The sequence below is a fragment of the Cnephaeus nilssonii genome (assembly GCF_951640355.1).
Source record: "Cnephaeus nilssonii genome assembly, chromosome: 7".
Lineage (NCBI taxonomy): Eukaryota > Metazoa > Chordata > Mammalia > Chiroptera > Vespertilionidae > Cnephaeus > Cnephaeus nilssonii.
The window spans coordinates 67,814,339-67,836,729 of record NC_137078.1 but is presented as its reverse complement, the minus strand read 5'-3'; the positions used below and the strand labels follow the sequence as shown (position 1 = coordinate 67,836,729).

At 46.3% G+C, this 22,391-nt stretch overlaps 2 protein-coding genes across 2 annotated transcripts in view; both read left to right on the top strand.

The window, feature by feature from the left end:
* Positions 1–22,391, top strand: part of AGBL4 (AGBL carboxypeptidase 4) — a gene marked incomplete at both ends in the record, with an annotated part of 953,795 nt that overhangs the window by 739,614 nt on the left and 191,790 nt on the right. The window lies entirely within an intron of this gene.
* BEND5 (BEN domain containing 5) overlaps positions 11,830–22,391 on the top strand; it is a 48,273-nt gene continuing 37,711 nt past the window's right edge. Inside the window, exon 1 of the mRNA XM_079778237.1 lies at positions 11,830–12,213. Coding sequence (XP_079634363.1) covers positions 11,988–12,213 — 226 coding nt within the window. The 5' untranslated portion in view covers positions 11,830–11,987. The remainder of the gene's footprint in view (positions 12,214–22,391) is intronic.

Below are 22,391 nucleotides of genomic sequence, written 5' to 3'. Positions count from 1 at the left end.
CAGAGAAGTCACGTGACTTGCTCAGGTCTGCGCAGCAGGGATGGGGCTAGATTTGTCTGATTTCAAAGCTCAGATCACAGACTACACTCTGCTCCCTTTTCCTTCATCTCGTTGCCGTCCAGCCTCTGAATCCAGGCTGCCTCAGGTGTACTTAGGCCAAGCCCCTGAAACGGGTTGGGTTCATGCTTTCGCCACAGTGTTAAATCGGCAGCAGCCCTGGTTGTGGGGTGGGGAATAGAGGGTACGTGCAGAGGGGGCAGCATGGAAATGGCAGTAGGTTGGAGAGACGCAAGGGGAGGGTCTCACCTCAGGGGACAGAATCAGGAGGGCCTCTCACTACCTCTCCCAGCTAGGAGAGGCTTCTCTCAGTGCTAGACCTTGAGAATGAAGAGGTGGATGTTTCTCTGGGGCTAGGTAAGGGAATGCTCTGGGCATGGGTGGGACCACCATGCATTGAAGGCTTTCCCCTGTAACCTGGGCCCATAGGTCAGGGAAGAGGCCCGACGGAAGTGGGTCCCATTGCTGACCTAACTTAGGGTAAAGCATTGACCTCTGTGCTGTTTCATCATCTCTAGAATGAGAGGCTTGGGCTCTAAGTTCTCTGAAGTCACTATTCTTGGTTTCCAGCTTCTACAGAATCGGTTTCCGTTTCGTAACTATTTTAAGGTGTTTATTACATTGCCAAGAAAAGAGAAAATTTTCTCTATGCCAAGGAACAGATATTTTTTTATGTTACCTTTTTTTTCTTGTGCATAACTCTGCTTTGCTTCTTCCATGTCTGTCTTTTCATTCTGGTGAGTAACCCGCACAGGTTTTCTCAGTGGCAACAAGCACTCTCAAGCATGGCCCTTCCTTTTCTTAACACCAAAGTTAAGGATTTGCTCAGAAAGTTAAAACCATGTGGACAGTGTTGTCTGACTCCTATCCTGGTGAGTCTGTTATGAGTTCTCACTGTGACCTGTCCAAACACAGAGGTGGGGGAGAGAAGGGTGCACAGGTCCAGCTTGTCTGGCTTGGGACAGGGCTGCAGCCTCCTTGCCAGTGTGAGCGTGGTGATTTCATCTCTCTCTTCAGCTTGGGGAACCTGTGCAGGCCCAAGCAGATGTTTCCACCAGACTCTTTCTTCTATGGACATTGAACATCTCGAGTGGAAAGATGTCCCTTCTTGCTGAGCGGTTGAGGTGTGCCTGCGCCTGGGGAGTGACTGAGAGTCAGAGGAATACAGAGTTTTGAATGTTTCATTTTTCAAGGTCACAGCAGCACAGAAGGGTTGGCTTGGGAAAAATAATGTTCCTCTTGCCAAAAATCCATGTCCCAGCTGACTCCTATGCTGATGAATCTGGCTGCCAGAGAACCACAGAGTCCCTCCCTGGTGACTGGAGTTATTGATAACTTGTTTTCATATTTCAACAGCAAATTTAATCTGTAAGTTTATGGTATATGTTCCCATCCCCACCTTTCATGAGCCTTCTCTGCATCTTGTTCCCTAAGGAACTAGGGGACAGGATTTGGATTTTCCGTTCAGATACCTCTTACTCTACCCAAACCACTATCAGTGCTATCAGATGTGTCAGCAGCAGGAAGAGGAGCACAGCCTCCCAGATTTTACATGGCGTGGGTGATGGGATTTACGGTACCTACCAAGTGACAAGCAATATGCCAGGGACTACTGGAAGTAACATGGCAAAGTGGAAATTGCATGAACTTCACACCTGCTTTGAATGCATGACTTGGACCCTCACCTTCCCTCTCTGAACCTTTGTCAATGCATCTGTGAAATGAGGGTAACAACAATTACTTCCCAAGTTATTATGAGGATTGCATACGAAGCACCTAGCATTATCAGAGACAGAGTAGGGAGCTCAATAAATTGTAATCTTCTTGTCTCTTTCTCTCTTTTATATATATCATCTCATTCTCTCTCATCAATCCTGAAATATTTTTAGTTTCTCACTTTATAGATAAGAAAACTCAGTCTGTCTATTTATCCACTGTATACCAAATATTAAGCAAAACTTTTGGCACAAAATAAGCCCTCAACAAATAGTTCATTAGTAAATGGATGGATGGATGGATGGATGGATGGATGGATGGATGGATGGATGGATGAATGAATGAGACAATCATACTGGGGTTAAGAATCTTGTCTAAATTTTCACAGCTAGTATCCCAGATGAGTTAAGACATGAGGCAGGGCATCACAGAACATTTTATACAAGGAGACAAAATAAGAACCCAGAAATGGAAACAGAAAGGCATAATATAACTCATCCTTTTTTATGATTGAGAACACTATGTTTCACAATTCTAAAGGCATGTTTTAAACATACAAAATCTGAACATGATTTTAAAAGCAGACAATAGAACCCCAAACTCAAGTCCCCAAACTCCATAAGATAAGATACAGCTCTTACTAAGGCCCCAGTGTTCTTACACAAGGCAAGCTGCCCAGGGTTGGCCAGGAAGGATGGGGGTGCACCTCTGCAAAAATGCTGCCCAGCACTCAGGGAGGGGGAAGACACTGTCCACAGAAATACCTGGCTGCTGAGCATCCATCCTGGTCAGTGCCCTGTGACCTCCTGAAAAGAAAAGATAACAGAGCCTTTCTCAGAAGATGAGAATGGAAAAGATAACTGATAGTTTCTGGAACCTACTGTGTGAGGCATTTTGCACTTTACCTGCATGGTCTTTAGATGCCTTGAAAACCTTATGAAACTCTACTTGACAGCTGAAAGACCCAAGAGGCACAGATTTGCCCAAGTACCTTGGCAATAGAGCAGTAACTGAACCCAATTCTGAGTTCAAAGCCTCTGCACTTTCCACTTTTCATATTGCCTTGCATCCTCTTCTGTGCCATGCTGCCTCTCCAGAATAGACCGCGGAGCCATGAGCAGATCTCAGTGATCAGAGACCCTCTGTCAGCCCAGCAAGGTGGCAGGATGCATTAGCTTGGTGGAGGTGGGGGTCTGGCCAGTTAACTACTGGGCCTTCCACCACGGCATAGGATGAAAATATCAATGCATTCCAGGGTCCTTTCTGAGATAATGTCTGCCAGAGTCTCACCTGAACCAATCAAGATGGTTTGGACATTCCCAAAGAACCTGCATATGGCCCTTTGAGGATGAATGCTCTACCAGCTCCCTATCCTTATTAGTAGGGCAAGAGTCAAACTCCAAGGGTACCAGAATCAGGGTAGAGAAGTCCAGGGTTGGGTCTCTGGAGTCAAGTAGCCTGTGTTTGAATCCTGGCTCCATCATTTAGTCCTGTGTGACCTTGGGCAAGTTACCTAACATCCCTATGCTTTGCCTGCGGTTCTTCAACTTTCAAACGAGGCTCACATTAATAGTACTTACCACCCAGGATGGTTTTGAGGATTAAATGAGAAATGTCTATAAAGCCTGGCATGAGATGAGCACTCCACAGGAGTTCACTGCTATTATTCCTATCATTATTCCTCCAAGTAAGTAATAGCAGGGTTAAAACAGGGAGGGGGTTGACACTCTTCACAGAGATACCTCTGATTGGAGTTCTCTGATCCTCCTTTGTTAAGGCTCAGAGGAACCTCCATCCAGGCCATGTAACAGGTGATTCCCAACAGGTTCCGACTCTCTAGCCACCAACAGTGGGTATAAGACTGTAGAAATCTGCTTGAGCAGTTGGAAACCTCAGAGTGCTTGAGAAATTCAAAGTCTCTGGAGTAAGGAGGACATGATTTAAGAAACCCCAGATAATGTAGTCCAAATCATCAGTATTCACAGACTCATTCCCTACTCAAGCTAGGGGTGCTTAGAATGATAGATGTTGGACTTTCCCATAAGATCCAGTTCTCATATTTGTAGATGGGGAGTCAACCCTCTGGGGAAAAGGAGAGCAGTGCAGCAATTAATCCCCACAGTCAATTCAGTGGCTTGTTGCTTTAGGAGACCCTCAGGTAAGGCCTATCCACATAGCCCTCCATACCCAGGCTTCGGATCATGAAGCCAAGGTTCAAGTCTTCTCCATATGACTGTTAACAACTTCTATCTCCTCTGTAAGTCTTAGTTTCCTCATCAGAAAAGTAGATAGAATACTACCAACCTCATGAGGTGTTTTGAAAAGATTAAAGGAGCTAATATGTAAGGCAACCAGTCCAGTTTCTAGCATGGAAATCAGTAATTGTTAATTCCATTTTCATTCATTTTCTCTGATTTGGCACTGAATTTGTGGCATAGATAGGAGACAGACAGTCTTAAGAAAATCAGAGTTCTTTATGGTTTGCTGGGTACTTCTAAGATGATTTAACTCTCTGAATGAGCGTTCTCTTTCATGCCTCTGACCTAGAACACCAAGCTCAGAGTTATCAAACAAAAGCCTAAGAGTGAATTACAATGTGGGAGGAGGGGTGGTGGTGTTAAAGACCTGTATAAGGCAGACATTCTGAGCCATGGGGTGCTGGAGCTGAGCAGAGATAACCAGAGAGTTAGCAAGTGGTCTGAAGGAAGGTCGGTTGCCCTGATACCTCCCAAGTAATGTTGAAATCATCAGAAGACTAAGATGAGGCAGCGATCCAATCCCTAACTGAGTAAGGGATTGAAGAGTCGATGATTTCTAGCCAACAGCAAGGTAAAAAGGAAGTCTAGCTTTGTAGGATGAGGTGGAATCATCCTGTTTCTGGGAGGACCATAGACTGTGTCCATGAAGTTTCTGATACTATTATGTTATTATTGGTATTAGTGTATGCCAACCATGGGTGACTGTCAGCCTGACTTTTTCTGCTATGTGCATTTTTCTATAATTATTTCCATTTTGTTCTTTCTTGATATTCAGATAAACATTTTGAAAATGTCAACCTGTCTAGTGGTGCTAAGTGAAAACTACAAAAGGGACTTTGATTGGTTTGGGGGCCAGGTTGTGGAAGCCAGACATGGTGGGGATGGGGAAACCTGTACACTCACAAGCAGAAGGTGAGACACAGAGGGACAAAATAAAGCTGTCGGGACACCCCTTGCTCCTCAACTTTGGGGGCTTTTCTGTCTTCTAGGGTCTATGTTTCAGACACACACTCATTCAACACCTATTTGCTTACAGCAGGGGTCCTCAAACTTTTTAAACAGGGGGCCAGTTCACTGTCCCTCAGACCGTTGGAGGGCCAGACTATAGTTAAAAAAAAAACTATGAACAAATTCCTATGCACACTGCACATATCTTATTTTGAAGTAAAAAAACAAAACGGCAAAAACACCCGCATGTGGCCCGCGGGCCGTAGTTTGAGGACGCCTGGCTTAGAGTCTCCCATGTGCCAGGCAAGGTGCCAGGATATGACAGTGAGAAAATTGGATAGGGTCTTTTTTCCAGTGGAATTTTAGATCTAGAGCCAAAGACAGTCAATAATAGACTAAACTTATATTACATACTATGATAAACTCCATGAAGAGTAATGTAAGGAGCTGCAGAAATATGTGCCGGGGACCTGACCTAGCCTATAGAGGAAAATGGGAGGAGGAAGACAGGGAGGACTCTCCTGAGGAAGTGGCATTTCATCTGAAAAAAATAACAGAATAAGTTGATTTCATAAGAGAAAAGCCAAGTAACCAGAAAGGCTGGAATTACTGGAATGACTGGTTGCTATGATGTGCACTGTGGCTGGCCAACAGGCCTGATGGGGGCGGGGCCAGCCTGCCAACCTCCCGCGGCCCTCCTCCCCCCACTAGCCCAGCCCTGATCAGCACCCCCCCCACCCTGATTGGGGATGGGGCTGAACTGCGAACCTTCCGCACTCCTTCCCCCCTGGCCAGCCAGCCCCAATCGGCTGTGATTGGGGCAGGACGGCCAGACCCCTCTCATGCACGAATTCATGCACCGGGCCTCTAGTTTTGTATAATGCACAAAGGTTTTTATTTTTTCTGAGAAAATACTCAACAAAGTCAGTTTGAAATAATGACCTGTGTTTGTGGTTCCAAACACAATATCTTAGAAGTGTTTGCTGCAAGTTTAGGCAAGGCCAGTAGCCTCAGAGGCTCTTGAACATGTAAGGTCTGAAAGTGACCATGACCTGTGCCCACGGGCTCTTGTTTAAAGCATTCTGGGGTGTTTGTTGGATAATTATCAGTGTTGTTCAGCTCATGATATTCAATTTGACTCAATAAACATTTATTGGGCACCCTGCTCTCCTCATAGGTATAAGAGCTCTCCTAATAATAACTATAATAATCATGATAACAACAATAATAGCAACTATCTTTAATTGAGAACTCACCATATGTTAGTTACTGTGCTAAGCAAGCATTTTACATGGATTATTTCATTTAATCCTCAGAACAACCCTATGAAGTCATATGTATTAAGATTCCCATGAAGAAAGTGAATCTTGGAGAGATTAAGAGACTTGTCTGTGGCCACAAACTTAGTAAGGATAGGTCTTGCTTATTGGGCCAGGATTTGGATCCAGGGCCTAACATTACAATACACTGTCTTCATTTCACATTAGTATGTCATATTTGAGATGAAGAAATTATACTTCAGAATTATTTCAAGGCCTGTGTATTTTCCCTGAAAATAATATCTATGCTTTGTCGAGCATTTCCTATATGACTAGCATGTTACCTAAAACCTTCTAACTCAGAGGTGCTCAACAGAGTGGATTATTTTTTAAGCTCAAGTGGACCTGATACTCAGGGAGGGTCAAAAACTTCTGCCCCAATTCTTACAACACTTACAACACCTTCAGAAGATATGTTTCAATATCCCCATTTTACAGGTAAGAAAACTGAGACTCAAGGAGGTGAACTGTCTTGCCTGAAGTCGCAGCAAAGATGAGACAAAGTCAGGATTGAAGCCCTGGTCTGAGTCCAAAGCCCCCATTACTTTAGGCCTCCAAGCTGTCACATGCATGACCAGCTGGCACTCCCTCTAACTCCAGGTGATGTACACTGGCCTCTGAGCCTGCGTTCAATATACAACTTCTCCCTTTCCTGCTTTCTTCCTCTCTGCTGCTCCTTTCTCCCCCTGCCCAATGCCCCACAACCAGACTTAGCCAGACTTCATGATCAGGGGACCACATGGGTTGATGCCTCAGCTTTGGGTTGATAGCATGCAGCTCAGAGTAATGCCCACCATGGACCTCCCAATAGTTCCAGATCCTCCTAACCGGGTATCAACATTTCTTCCTTAAACTCACCCAAGAAGACAGTGGTCCTGAGATTATTGCACAACAAGTTACTTTTCTGGGCAAAATTCTTTAAAATAAATTTAAAAAATTAAAAGCAAATACTTGAAAAGTCAAATTAAATATCACAGGGGGGGGGGGGGGAAACAAACACAAAATCATGAAAAAATGTGGTCAATCATTAGCAGAGAGGTTGAAAAGACACGCTCCAATTGCTTTAAAAATGCACAGAACCCAGGTCTCCTTAAAATAGTTTTGCAAAGTACATTGAGAATTCCGTGCAGTAATATGAAACACAAGTCCCCGCTGCTGCCACTGAACAAGCTTCAGCTGGCTGAACTGAAGGAGCTTGACATTAACCCAAGGCTCTGCAAAACACAACAGGAAAGCACAATGGAGTTGCAGTTGCAAAGCTGCCCCAGATGTGTACATTTTCTGCTCCATTAAAATAACTTGGATGAGAGGCAAAGCACATTTGGTCCACAGAAAGAAGGAGTTAGGGGAGGGCCAGGGAGAGGACAGTCGGCCTCACCGTCGTCCTCCCACTCCCCAGTTTTGCCTCCCTCTAAACCTCCCTTCACGTGGCTCCTAGTCTGTCTAAATGCAAATATGGGATGTGAGGATGATCTGGCTTTGACATCTGTCACCAGGGTTGATTTGCCTGATCTGGCTGGCTAGGCGAGCTTCCCCTTCCTCCCTCACCCATGTGCATCTCTCCTGAAGCTGTGCACTCTGTCGAAGTGGGTGACCTTCCCCCCAGAGGAGAGGACCACGCCGATCTTCAGTCAAGGGTATATGAGTAGTTGCACTTCCCTGCTAGAACCTCTAAACAAGCTCTCAAATATCACCCCAAACCTTCCAGGACTCCCCAGAGCTAAACTGCTTTGCCATAAGTCTCAGTTTTCTTAACTCTGTCATGGGATTGAGACCTATTTCAAGGATTTGGTGTGAAATTAATTGAGATCGTATATACTTGGTGCCTGGCATGCAAGGTTTATAGTATGCTTTGGAGGAAAAGTAGTTACCACAGTTATCATCACTGAATCCAGGTCATATGAGGAGAGATAAGTGAAGGAGGTGAAAATGTCTGGGCAGAAAACAGACAAGATCTTAAGGAGAGAGCCTGGTCAAGGGCACATACCTCTGTTGCAGGTTCAATCCCTGCCCCAGTCAGGGTGTGAGCAGGGGGCAACCAATTGATGTATCTCTCTCACGTTGATGTCTCTCTCTCTCGTCCCTTCCATTCTCTCTAAAAAGCAATGGGAAAATATATTCTCACTCCTCTGGTAAAGATTAAAAAAAAAAAATCCTAAGGAGAGAGGATCCCAAGTTTTTCCATATCTGAAGGGCTGACATGAGACTGTTGGTGGTGAACCTAGTCTGGCAGCTACAAGATATAAGATTCCACCTCAGTGTAAGTAAGAAAGGCCCTTCCAACAGTCAATCAGTAGTTTCCCAAAGTTAAGGGGTGGCAGTAAACTTCCTGACATTAGAACTCTATCAGAGGAACCTGGATGACCATTTGGCAGGGGTATTGAAGAGAGGATTCAACTACAATTTGGTTGCAATTGACATTTTTAACCACCTCTGAAATCTGTTCTTTTGAACTGTCTTTACTTGCCAATCATGAATCACCAACATCTTGAGTTTCTGGTACATGTAAAGCCTGGGGCTGTGGGCTCCAGATCAAAGAGGTACTCTGATGGTTTTCACTAAGGCAGAGGAAGAACTTAGTAGGTTCTTCTCGAAGCTATGTTATGGTAAAAGACTGACTGTGAGAGTCGCCCAGGAAACAGAAACTCTTTTGGTTGCTCTGAGGCTGCCCAAGGGTGTTTCTTGGAGTGTCCTGTACCTGTCGGTCCTCCTCTAGAATCCATTCTACGCACCTACATGCAAAGCATATTTGAGTCCGTGTTTACTCTGTTGGCATTCGTTTCATTGTTTGTTCTTTTCTTTCTGGGTTCTTGGGAAATGGAACTGCCTCCTTGTGAGAATTATTTACACTGACTCGGGTGGGGAATTTGTTTGAACTTGAGGGTGCAGTGGTATTTATTACGTTCATGAATGTGCCTGTCTTACAAGGAGTGGAATCAGTGTTCTGTCCTGTGGTCACTGGGAGTGGGAAAGATAGAGCTGGGATTACGCTCCAACTCTGAAATGGACAGAGTTTCAGAAGAAACCATGCAAAAGGTTTCCTATTTGTGTTCTCTGTGTCTTTATTTAATGCATTCGTTCTATAAGCATTTACTTCCCAGCCCTGTGCGAGGAACCTGGGATGTGGAAGGTACTCAGCCTTTTTGTTACCTCTCAAATAGCTCGTTCTAATGAGGGAAGATAAAAGGTTCTGGGACAAGATAGTAGAAAAAGACCACCTGTGCTTGAGGAGAGGCAGTGGTTAAAGAAGGCTTCACAGCGAAGATGGCATTTGAGCTGGTCTGCAGGGGACGCTGAGGTCACTGTGCACTCCAGGAGGAAATACTTCCCAGGATGCGGGCAGAGCAAGCACAAAGGCTTGGGACCTCATAAAACATGCTAGCTTGGGAAATGTCCAATAGTTTAAGGTGTCTGGGGTACATTGTGTTCAGCAAGGTGGTAGGAGATGAGACCGGTAGCATATTTAGGGGTCACCCTCATTTAGATGGGATAGGCGGTTGGGCATGGTGCTACTTGAAATTACTTTGCAAACATAGTTTGGAGCTTCATGGACTTTCATTAAATATGGCCAACTCTGCATGATCCATCTCCTGAATTGTCAGAAGTCCTGCTACACATTACTTCCCCTTGATGACCATAGGAGTGTATTATTAAAATAAAAACTCACTTAAGATCAGTCCAAAGAAATAATAATTATGAAGATAAATCTGCTGGAACAATAGAGTGGCCCTCTTCTTACCACAAGTGTGTGGGCCAACATCTGCATCAGGACAACTCATGAGCATGTCTGACTGGCACCACATACACACCAGGGCTTAGTTAAAGGAGCTTGACCTGTACATTTGGATCTGGGAGGTGTGTGTTGATGGGGTTCATCTGTATAATGTATTTCCTAAATCACAGTAAGGTAGTTTGGGGTTTTGGTTTTTCTACTTCATCATTAGTATATTTGATCTTAAATGTGAGCACAGTGCTTTTAACCTTTTGCACTCGGATGTCGAGTGTGACTCGACACGGTTAGCATTAGAATAAAGGAATCGAGAAAAAAGCAAGCGAGTGCAAAGGGTTTAAAAGAGTAATGTTTAATGTTTTCTGATTATAAAGTCATACCTGCTTACTCTGGAAAATAAATACAAGTATAAAACACCAAAGAAAGTAAAGCCACCCCCCACTATTAAGAAACAACGTTTTGGTGCATTTATTTTTATAGGTTGAGTTTATTAAGATGAATTTAAATATATATATATAACACTTAATTGAGGCTGCCATTGCCATTAAACATTCCTCTTTGAGAACATTTTCCTCACTATAACATAAATACTTGATACTCCCTGACCAGATTATAAGGGTTTTGAGGCCAGGAAAGGTGTATTATTCATATAGTAACCTAATTTTGGCAAGTTCTGATAGATACAATGTCTAACTTGAGTTATATTTATTATTATTCACCCAAAATTCAGTGAGTCCCTACCAAGTGCCAGGTCTGAGCTGGGCACTAATTACGTCTGGGGTGATAAGTAGCCATATGTGATACAAAATCCACCCTCACAGAGGCGTCAGTGAGAGGGTGCTGACCTGTCCCCCTTTGATGTGAGATGGGGTTCCTGTGAATGTGGAGCCCAGTCACCCTCTTTCAGCTGGTGTCCCTGGCCTGACTGGGCAGACCAAAACCCTCCAGGATCTCTTAGGCCTGTGATAGTAGGGACAGACCAAGGACTGCTATTCCAGAGCCCCATTCCTGAACTTTTCAAGGTGCTCCAGAAATGCCAGCCAGCCCTGGTCTTGCCTTCCTCAGAACACCCCTGCATTTCCCACTTCATGCCAACTGGTCCTGCCCAGTTCCGAGAGGGGTGCTCCAATGGAGGGAGACTACAGAGGCACCCCCGCGGCCCTGGCTGAGAGCAGCCCACAACAAACCTTCCCCTACACCAGCCAGCTGGTCCAACTGGAAATCCCAGATAAGCCCCAGTACTGGTCAGAACTAGTTTGACAGCTCTGGGGGAACTTTTCTGGCGGACTGACCCTCCCCACAGCAGGAGCTGGCAGTTTTGCAAAAAAAAGAAAGAAAGAAAAAAGTGAACTATAGGGGCTGAGAGGAGTGGCTAAAATTATTTGAAACACTAAAATTCTGCTCCATTGCAAGTGCAAGTTTACAGTTAGGGATCCAAACAAGATTGCCCGCGCCGCCCCACACCCCCCCCCCCCACTCCTGCGCGCGCCACATTCATTCTCTCGCAGTCTCGCCTCTCCTTTGCAATGCCAATTTTTGTTGTAATGCAATTTGTTTTGCAGTGCGATTGTTGAAGCCATATAATCCCTCCCAAACGCGACTTTTAGTTAATGCATTATTTTCTGCAATGCTATTATTATCATCATCATTATTGCAATTCAATCTCTGCCCTTTCCCCTCCCTACTGGAAACGCACTCCGGCTGTGATTGCTCGGGTCTGACTTTGCGAGTGGCAGTGCGCTTCCAAACCCCCTCGTCAGCCCCCCGCCCCCCTTTCCCCTCCCTCTCTTTTCCGCGCCCAGGCCAGAGCAGCCGATTGGCAGAGCGGAGCTTTCAGGAACAATAACAGTGGGGGGACCCCCGGCCCGGGGAGCCGCCCCCGCCCCCGGCCCGGCTGCGCGGCTCGCGCCCCCGCCGGGTCCCCACCTCCGTGCTGCCGGGCCCGCCCCCGCGCCCACCATGTACGCCTTTGTGCGGTTCCTGGAGGACAACGTCTGCTACGCGCTGCCCGTGTCGTGCGTGCGCGACTTCAGCCCCCGCTCGCGTCTGGATTTTGACAACCAGAAGGTGTACGCGGTGTACCGGGGCCCGGAGGAGCTGGGCGCCGGGCCTGAGAGCCCCCCGCGCGCCCCTCGCGACTGGGGTGCGCTGCTGCTGCACAAGGCCCAGATCCTGGCGCTGGCAGGTGAGTGAACGGGCTGGGGGGAAGGTGGGACCCGGGCGGGGGCTGGGACGGGGAGCCGGACGGGGAGGGGGCCGGGCGCCGGATGGAGACCGGAGGTCGGGGTGAGCCGCTGCTCGCTCAAGCCTCCTCCTCCTGACCCTTAGACTTTCCTTTGGGGGACAGGGTGTCTCTAAAAGGCCAGACCAGTTAAAAATACCGGATGGTCCCCTTTGTCTTCCCCGCCTCCCGACACTCCCGCGCTGTCAGTCTGTCTTCATCTCTCGGTGTCTGTCCTCCTTTCTGTTTCTATTCTGCTGGCTCTTCACTTTCCCTTTCTCTCCCTGCCAGTCTGTGCGTTCATTTCTGTCTCTCACCTTCTCTTTACCTCTCACCCTGTTCCTTCTCTCTGATCCTCGGTCTCCTTAAGTTTTCTAGATCCCTGTCTCACTCCCCTTAAGGCCCTTGCTACCTCCTGGGAATGGGGAAGCAAGGTGGATATTGTCAGACTCTTCTAGGTGGGAGTCCCTCTTCACCGGGGGAAGCTATGACACCCTTGTCCAGTCCAGGCCATCATTGGACGGGATGAGGAGACCTTGATCACTGGGCACCACTCTCCTGGGCCTCTCCCTGGCCAGGTGGTGGAGGTAAGAAGGTAGTGGCCCTCAGCATCCCTCAGCCTCCACACCCCTTTTGAATCTCCAGGAAGGCTCCCTGATGAGAGCTCAGGGCCAGGAAAGCATTTCTAGGTCAGGATAAGATGTGGGCCTCCCATTCCTACTTCCCCAGGATCCTGCAACATAGACAAGGCAGGTGGCTTCATTCCCATTCGACAGATGAGGATACTGAGACTCGGTAGTGATAGCACAAGAAACTGCCACTTCAACCTCCTACCCCAAGTTCGTTCTGCCATGCTAAGCACCTTTCCCTTTGTGAAGAGGAGGCAGCGGACGCTCTTCCCCAGCTAGCTGTTAGAGGCTTGGGCATAGACAGGAGATGAAAAGGGAAGTATCACTTCTGTTTTGGGGCCCAGCCTTTTAGCTGTTGCTGGTAAGGAGTGTGTACCTTTGAGCGGGCAGAGAACGTTAGCCACCCTCCACTTGGAAGGGAAAACCAGAAGTTGGGAACTAAATGAAGATATTGCTAGTATTTTGTAGGTTTGAGACCTTTCCTATATTTTCCAACTTCCTTTGCCTTCTCTCATTTAGCCTAACAGATGAATCCAGTGTACATCATATTTAAATTTGGTGGATAAGGAAACAGAGAAGTGACTTGCCCAGGGTCCCAAGGCCAATTAGCAGTAGATTCTAGCTCTGGCTCCTGAGTTGTTCCCTTCCCACCAGCTCCTGTTGCCTCTAGGAAGGAGGTTTGCAGGCGTTGAGGAGGGGAGCAAAACTAGAAACTAATTGGTCAGGGATCTTTTGGCAAACTGTATCCTCACCATCTCCCGGACAAATCTGGGGCACAGGGGTGTAGATCCACTCAACACCTGGGGATACCTGAGGCCAGAAAAGCTGAATGAGGGGAAGTGTGTAGAAAAGCGAAACCTTTGTGGCCGATTAAGTTTTATTTTGTCTGTTTACTTGCTTTTAATTACCTGAGGGAAGGGATTAGGAGCTAATTCCCCAAGAGTGTAGACCTGAGGAAGTTGTAACTAGGTTGTAACCTTAGCTTGCCTTTGGCTAAAAGCAAAGAAAGCTTGCTTCTCGGTGGCTGCCTTAGACTCCGATGTCTGGAAGGACCTGGGGACAGGGCAAGTGATGTGGGTTAGGGGTCAGGAGTATGTGTACGTGTTAGTAAGTAAGAGCTGCTTTCCTCGGTTAGAGTGTTCATTCATCCATTTATTCATTCAGCAAACACTAACTCTGCGCTTGGCTCTTCAGGCACTGCTCAGAGGCGGCTTAGGCCACTGAGTCTGATTTTAAAAATCAATGGAAGTCTGCATAAGTAAGACACGTGTAGTTATTGGTCTGAGGACCATAAATCATGAATCTATAGACAATTCATCCTCCAAGTTGAAACGCTGATAAATCTGTGGGGTTATTAAAAAATATCTAGGCAACACCTGGAAATTGGCAGAATAGATCCAGAGGAGAGGCAGGGTGCCAGTTTGAGCAAAGTGAGTTGCAAAGGACTTTCCTGACTCTCTTCGGGTTTTTTTCTTGGGAGGAGAAAAGAAAAAAGAAAGAAACCAACAACTTGAGGTTGGTGGACACATTTTGAATTCCACTCAGCTGGTTAATTTTTAAATTGGAGCCCACTGCCCTGGCTGCAGGCCTGAGGGGCAGGGCCAGGGTGGGTTTGGGAATTCATTTATGCAGGAAAAACTCTCCTGTGTGCCTTGAAACCCCCAATTGACTTGACTGTGGTGGCTCTGAGAGCTGCTTGCAGTGACATCATCTTAAAGAGCTCGCCTTCTGCATCTCCCAGATGTAAGTACCACCGTGTTGTGGCACCAAATGCGAGGAGGTGAGCCCTCGGGGGGAGGCGGGGGAAGCAGAACCACCTTATGTTTGTGAATTAGCCATGAGTGACTGAACCCTGTCTGGCACCGCAGCATGGTTTCAGAGGCAGTTTGGGGGCCAATGTATGGATTTTGGTGAGAAGTGTGTTACTTTACTGAATATTGGCCTAGGCCAACCCAGAGCCACCTGCAAGTGTACCTCTTTCTCCAGGAAATGTCAAAGCCAATGCCATGAGCTCTGCATTTTTCCCCGCTCATGGTCTTTTACGCTGTGGTTTTAGTGTGTGTCAGACCCTAGGGCCTAGCCCTTTTCTTGCCAAACTGTGATTTCAGTTCAAGGGGAAAAAACAAATCCACCCTTTTTGACAGTCTTGCCATGTGCCTGCGCATTATCTGAGGATTCTCCCTGTGACTCTGATGGTAGAGATCACTATTATTATTTCCATTTTATAGATGAGATCGCTGAGGCTCAGAGACCTGCCTTCAGTGTACAGTTAATCAGTGACGAGGCCAGACTTGGAGCCCAGGTCTCCCAGTGCCAGGCCCCCACTTAGCCTTCTCCCTTGTGAAGTAGTTGATGTCCCTGTCTGCCACACAGCAGCTGGAGAAGAGTGAAAGGCAGTGGAAGAACTGTTCATGAAGCAGACAGTTCAAGACAAGTTTCGAGCCAGAGGACAGTTTTAGTTTGGTTTTCAAGTCCATTCTGATCTTCTTCTTCTTCTCCTACCAGCCTCCATCCTGCAGAGCCTACATGCCTGGCCCTCCCCCCTTCAGTTGTCATTTTCCCGAGGAAATCTCAAAGGAGCTTGCCTTCTCCATGGGGAGTCAACGTAACCCAAGACTTGGCTTACCTTTGGACTGTGGTCTTTCCTGACTCACTCTTATTTATCTGCCAAACAAGTTATGAAAGTGAGAGCTACCCATTTGGAGAGCTTACTGTTATCTAGCTGCAGTCCAGCCTGCTACTAGGGGCTCATGGTATTGAATTTTGTGTTCTTTATAGAGCCAAAACTGGTTTCTCTAGACTCAGAATCTTTGTATGTGGGTGTTTTTTTTTTGTTTTTTTTTGTTAATCCTCACCCATGGGATATTTTTTTTCCATTGATTCTTAGAGAGAGTGGAAGGGATGGGGAGAGACACACAGAGAGAAACATTGATGTGAGAGAGACACATCTATGGGTTGCCTCCTGTATGTGGCCCTGGGGGCCAGGGATCAAGCCTGCAACCAAGGCACATGCCCTTGAGTGGAATCGAACATGGGATCCTTCAGTCTGAGGGCCGATGCTCTAACCACTGAGCAACTGGCCAGGCCTAGACTCAGAATCTTAAAATTCTATGCACCTACGCTGTGTTGTTACTATTTGAGTGTGCTAAATTCCTTTTGTGGTCAAGTGCCCCTTACTCCTTCTGTATGCCAGGCCCAGGGCTGTGATAAGCAGACGCACCAATGCACCAACACATCTGAGTACTGGGATGAAAGGACAGAGTGACGGAAGGGAAACCAGCTAACTTTTCCTGCCCGGCTCTGTAGGGTTTCTGTCAGGGGCAGAGGGATAAAGAAGGAAGGGCATTACCCTCAGGGAGTGTGTAGTCTGAGGACCCCAGGTACATGTTACTGAGAGGTGAAGCCAGGCACTGGGGGCATGTGGAGAAGGGACCAAGTCTCAGTGGGCTTTCCTTCCCAGCTCCACTCCCGCTGCCTGCACTCGGCCTGCACCAGCTTTCACTCATCTAAACCAGTGCAGCAGCCTTCAGTTGACTGCCCTGCCTCCAATCTATTTTCTAAATTGCTGTCAGAATAATGTGAAACACTGTCTTGGTCAATTCGCTGTTCCCCTTAGAACCTTCGGCAGCTCCCTGTTGCTTGCTGAGTAAACTTTCAGCTTCTTGGCCCGGCCTTCACGGCGCCCAGCCCAGCCCCACCTCACTTCTCCAGCTCTACCCACCCTTCCCGCTGCCTCTGGGTCTGCAGTACTTTCTGCCACCCTGAGAACACACCCTCAGGCATTCCTTTGAGCAAACCAGTATGGATTAATCATTGTCTGACACAGGGCCTCTGCCCACGGAGCTCACCTTCCAGTGGGGAAGGCAGACATGTGACATGGGTCTGGTGCGCTGAGCTGAGGGCTGTGATGGAGGAGTGGACAAAATGCATTGCTCAGGGATGTTCCCCGAGCTACCCTCTCCCCTCCTAAGAGGCTCCCTCCTCCTCGGAGCTCTCCTTTTTCTTTGCTTGTTCCTTGCTTATGGACCTTAGCACTTTGAGTCTTGGTTTGGTTAGTGGTGAATGTTGCCTTCAGTGTACAGTTAATCAGTGACGAGGCCAGCCTTGGAGCCCAGGTCTCCCAGTGCCAGGCCCCCACTTAGCAGTCTCCCTTGTAAAGTAGTTGATGTCCCTGTCTGCCACACAGCAGCTGGAAAAGAGTGAAAGGCAGTGGAAGAACTGTTCATGAAGCAGACAGTTCAAGACAAGTTTTGAGCCAGAGGACAGTTTTAGTTTCTGGTTTTGATGCCCACTCTGATCTTCTTCTTCTCCCACCAGCCTCCTACTGGGGCCTGCCTGCTTTGTCTCTGTGTCCTCATTGCCCGGCATGTAGTCCACACCAGTCAGCCCGTGTTGAAATCACAGGGACTTTGGGAAGACAGGTGCATTTTTCCTGCTTGGGGGGAGTAGGGGGCACAGGAACCTCTGTAGCAGCAACATGTTTTTCAGAACAGAAACTTGCAGTGGGATTTTGAGGTTTCATTCAACTTGGTTCATCTGGAAAAAGTCAGTATTCTTTATCACTCCCTCGACTAGAAGAAACCCCACACTTGGGGGAAAATAGCTTCCAAAGCCATGTTCTTCTTGCTTTGGTAGTTTTAGCTCATTCAGGGCTCAGGTCCCAGCTTGGCATCGTTGGTCCAAATAGATCACTTGCTCCAGAAACGCTTTGGAACGTCTACAAAGTTAGCGGGGAAGCAGGGGACGAGCCGATTTCATATGCAAAGATTGTTGCATGTCATCAGTGGGAGACTGCCAACAAAAGGATTTATTTCTTTTTTAAAAAAGCGAGTGAAAACTTTTAATTTAGGTTTTGACATATTCTACTGATGTATGTTGGAGCAAAGATTGGAACTTGCCTGCTGTCATCTGTTGCAGATTCTACTGAAATCTTAACCATTGAAGGTTTTGTCTGATGTGATTTGTCTTGTTCAGAAACCACATACTTGTTACAATGAGATGGTATGTGTTACTGAGCACTTCAGAGCTCTGGTTCACAGGAGGAAAGAGAAAATGCTCCAGGTAAGCTGGGGTCTTGCTCTCTCTTTTTTTTTTTTTTTTTTTTTTGAGTGCTGTTTTATTACTTAAATCATTTTTTATTTTTAAAGACACACTGGAAAAGTGGAATTCAAATTTAGATCTTTGACTCCAAGATAAATTCCCTTCCCACTGTGCCTTCCTTCTTTGTCTTATAAGCTCCTTAGAGAGAGAAGATGTGTGTACTTTTCATTTTAAAATGCTTATCAGGAAAGCATGCATACTCTGAAGAGGTTTTTTCTGGTTCTTTTAAGGTTTGCAGATATTGAGTTATACTAGGTGGTCACACACATACCGGAGGGAAACCCGGAGGAAGAATAGCCATTGATTTTCACCTTTACGGACTAATTTACTAAGCAGTTATTAAGTGCTCACCAGGCTCCAGGCTCAGTGCTCAGAGTTTCCACATTCTCTGTCTACATCCTTGTGGGATGAGGCTTCTTGTAATCACTGAGAAAGGAGCTATTCAAATACTGTTTAGTGGGTGCTGTAGGTGCCAGGCAGTGGGCTAAGTCTTTCCACATGGCAAGGCTTGTGGAGAAGTGTGAGTCTGCTCAGTCAAAAAGGATGGTACCTAAACCAAGGTGGATCTGATTTAGTAAGGAAGGTGAACCCATGGTGATACCGGAATCAGCGAGCATCGTGTCTCACGGAATCGAAAAATGAAGCTGTGGGCCAGAGGAGTTCAAACAAGGCAGCAGTTTATTGCAAAAAAACACAGGCTCCCCGTTCGGGGAGGGGATTCAAATGGGTTGCCCCGGAAGCACTCTGCTCTTCCCCTTGTAGCTGCTAAAGGCCTGCTGTTTGTCTATCTGTGCTGCCCTTTGATTGGTTCCTAGCCTTTTTGCAACATTTTATTTTGCACTTGCAAGAAAAACATCCTTGATTCAAAACATCCTGTTTTTCTACAAAACATTTTGTGGTTTCACCTAGCTCCACGATTCTTCTTTCTTCCATCCCTTACCCTATCTACCTAATTCTGCTTTAACTCCCTTCAGTGGGACTTGGGAACTGACTGGTTGTGTTGATGTGTGTGCTGATGATGTGGTGATTGGGCTCCCATCCCTCCGTGGGGAGCTCCAGAAGAGTAGTCGATTAGAAGGGGCGGGGATGAGTTTATCTGGAGACATGTTGAATCTTAGGGACCCACAGGACATCTGGGCAGAAACTGCAGGAGATCACTTGGCATGTGGGCCGAGGTTCTGCACAGCCCTGTGAAACTGGGCTAAAGATCCAATGTGGAAGCTGTTAGCCACGGATGGACGGGAGGGGTCACAGTGGGAGGTGGGAGCAGAGAGAGGAGCATGCTGTCAGAACTCAGAACACCAGCTTTTAATAGCTCAGCAAAGAAGATGGCTGGGAGGGAGCAGCCGGAGGATCGGTGATAAACAGGAGAGATGGGTATCCTGAAAATCAAATGAGGAGGAAGGCCTCTGGTTCCCAGATCTAGGCTTGCTTTTGTTTATTTTAACTACACAGCAGCTAGTTTTTCCTTGGAGTTCATTGAGGAGATATAGGATAGAACATCTATATAGCTAAGCAAGAGAATAAAAGCTTTGCATGGAATGATATTTTGGGAGTTTTCCATGGCCGAGCTTTGCTCCAGTGGAGGAAGGATCATTGCTGCTCTTTGGGGTCCAGAAGGCAATTTGGTCCAGAGAATGGAATTGACAGTGATTGATGGAAGTAGTGTTCTAATAGCAGAGAAAGAACGGACAAGCAGTGGAAAGGGAGTCCAGCATGATGATAGGTTAGGAATATTCTGGAATAGAATCCTGCCCCATGAGAGAATTTGACTATATGACCTCTAGGTCACTTGCTTGAGTATCAAAAGGAAGTGTTAGCCAAAATAAGATAGGCTTTGAAGTCAGACAGTCTGGGTTCAAATCAGGACTTTGCTACAAATAAGCTGTGTGTCCTTAGGGAAATTACTTCCCTTCTCTGAGGTCTAGATGCTCATCTGTAACATGGAGATAGTAATCACCTTGCCCACTATGTTATTTAGCAAGGTAACCTGGAGAAGAGTCTGGCACATAGTAGGTACTCATTAAACAGAGGGATCTGTTAAGAACCACATGGCTAAGAGTTCCTGAGAGAACAACTTGTCTAGTTGTGGGCAACTAGGAATGATCTTTGTGAAACAGAGTTATCTGGCAGAACAGGCACATGTAAGGAACAGACAAGTTTAAAATTGAGCTTTTGTGTGTTTCCATTGAAGACTTACCTTGTCCCCCATGTTTTGCCCTCTGTGCCTCTATGCTGGTGCTACTTATTACCATGGCAACAGCCTAGTGAAACACATGATGGTAGCTAGAAAAAGTGATTCCCTACTTGGGAGCCAGTAGGATGAGGTCCCTAGTCTTGTCTGTGCACCAGCCCTGTGACCAGGTCAGTGAGGCAGGGCGAGTGAGAGCAAGGTGGCCTGCTGAAATCTGGTTAGCATTTCCTTCTTTCCCTTTCTGCATGGCCTCAGCTGGACATTTCTTCTTCAGATGGGCCCACTTGGAGGGTTTTGATCATTTGCTCTTACCCTGTCCTGCATAGAAGATAGAGACCTGGAAGTCCCTGTGGCTGGCTAGCGGCCAACAGCTAGAAGGACCTGTTGAGGTTCTACCCTAGTCCTTATGTCTTGGAAAAGAAAACGGAGTAGAAATGATGGGCCACCCAGAGTTGGAGCCAGGCCTCGAACCAGCGTCTCCTGGTTCCTTTCTACTGTACCGTGGCAGGGAACTCTTCTTCTGGCTAGATACCGTCCTGGAAACTTGAAGACTTTGTCTACCTTGGATTTTATAAAAACAAGCATCATAGGTCAGAGAATGCAGTGTGCGTGTCTTCTCTGTGGCTTGTCTGTTTTTAATGCAAACATAAGACTTCACAGGATTTTTGAACAGATGAAAAACTTTAAGCTCGCAGATAGATATTTTTAAAACAAGACCAAACCTCTATAAAACATTTTATGTTTAGCCTTTCAGAATTTCCTCCTAGCTAACAAACCCACACCAAATTAACCTCCCCGACATTGGATTCTTTTAATTATCCAGCACGATTATATGTAAAATAGGAGTCAGGACCGCACATCTTCCATTTTAACTGCACACGGCACATTCCCCGGAGCGGTCTTCACTTTTGGAGATAGACTCGCGCTGGGTTTCCTGTTCACCTGCCTGTTTTCTAAAACACTGTTCGCTTATTACCATGTCTCCGCCCCCTCCACCCCAGTTTAGTAAGATGTTTCTCCCTCTCAGATTGATAAAAAATACCAAGTTTTTCTACATTTTTGAAGAGCAGCTTTTACCATGTTTTGTGGCTTTGAGTAGGGACTCTATTGGAGGTTTATGTAGAGTTTGGTGGCCTTGATCAGCCTGTATAGCTCAGGAGTTTGGCATCAAGTCATATTGGTATAGTGCTTAGTTCAATTTGGGAATACATCACAACAATCTCCTAGAATATAGACGAGGTCTTAGGAGAAAGGTGGGCACTTCAGAAGTTATATTGACACATATGCCTTTACTTCAGTTGAAGAAGTTACAGCAACTTGGTGATTTTTCTCTTGTTGCTATAGGATAATTAGATGATAAGGACAGGGCCTGTTGTGATGCAGATGTGATGTGACATTCTGGCTCTGCTAACTAATAGCTTTGTCTTAATAAGCCATCTCACTTTTTTGTTGTTAATCCTCACCTAAGGATAGTTTTTCTTTTTTCTTTTCTTTTTATTTTTAGAGAGAGTGGAAGGGAGGGGAAAAGGGAGAGAGAGAAACATTGATATGAGAGAGACGCATCAATTGATTGCTTCCTGCACGTGCCCTGACTGGGGCCGGGGATTGAGCCTGCAACTGAGGTATGCACCCTTGACTGGAATCGAACCGGCAACCGTTCTGTCCTCAGGCCGATGCTCTAACCACTGAGCAACCGGCTAGGGTGCCACCTCACTTTTTGCGCTTCAGTTTCTTCTTCGATAGAATTATTATGGGGATTAGTAAAAATTTGGCACAGAGCCTGGGCACATAGTAGGTGCATACTCAATATTTGTTGAATGGATGAATATAATTAGCTGACTTCCTAGTAGCTGGAAAGGAGGAGGAGATAGTTAATACTTAAATCCTTGGTTGTTTTCTTCACCCTGGAACAAAAGAATCAGAAAGTCAGAACCAGTGAAGATTGTCTCTTTAGAGGCTACCCATTTATTTATGTTCACAGTGAAACATTATTTGGTCTTAAGCTTGGAGCAACTGCAAAGGTTGACTAGAGAGTTTTCCTCGCCCTTCTGAGTCAACTGCTAGTTTCTTGTGTGTTTCCTGGAATTCAAAGCCAGAAGCATCCTCCAAACCCACATTAAAACGCTACATGAAGTTACTTGCTGTCTTAGGTGATCCACACCATCATTCACCTTCATTAATGTGACCAGCTAAGAGTTATAGCTTCTTGTCACTCTATG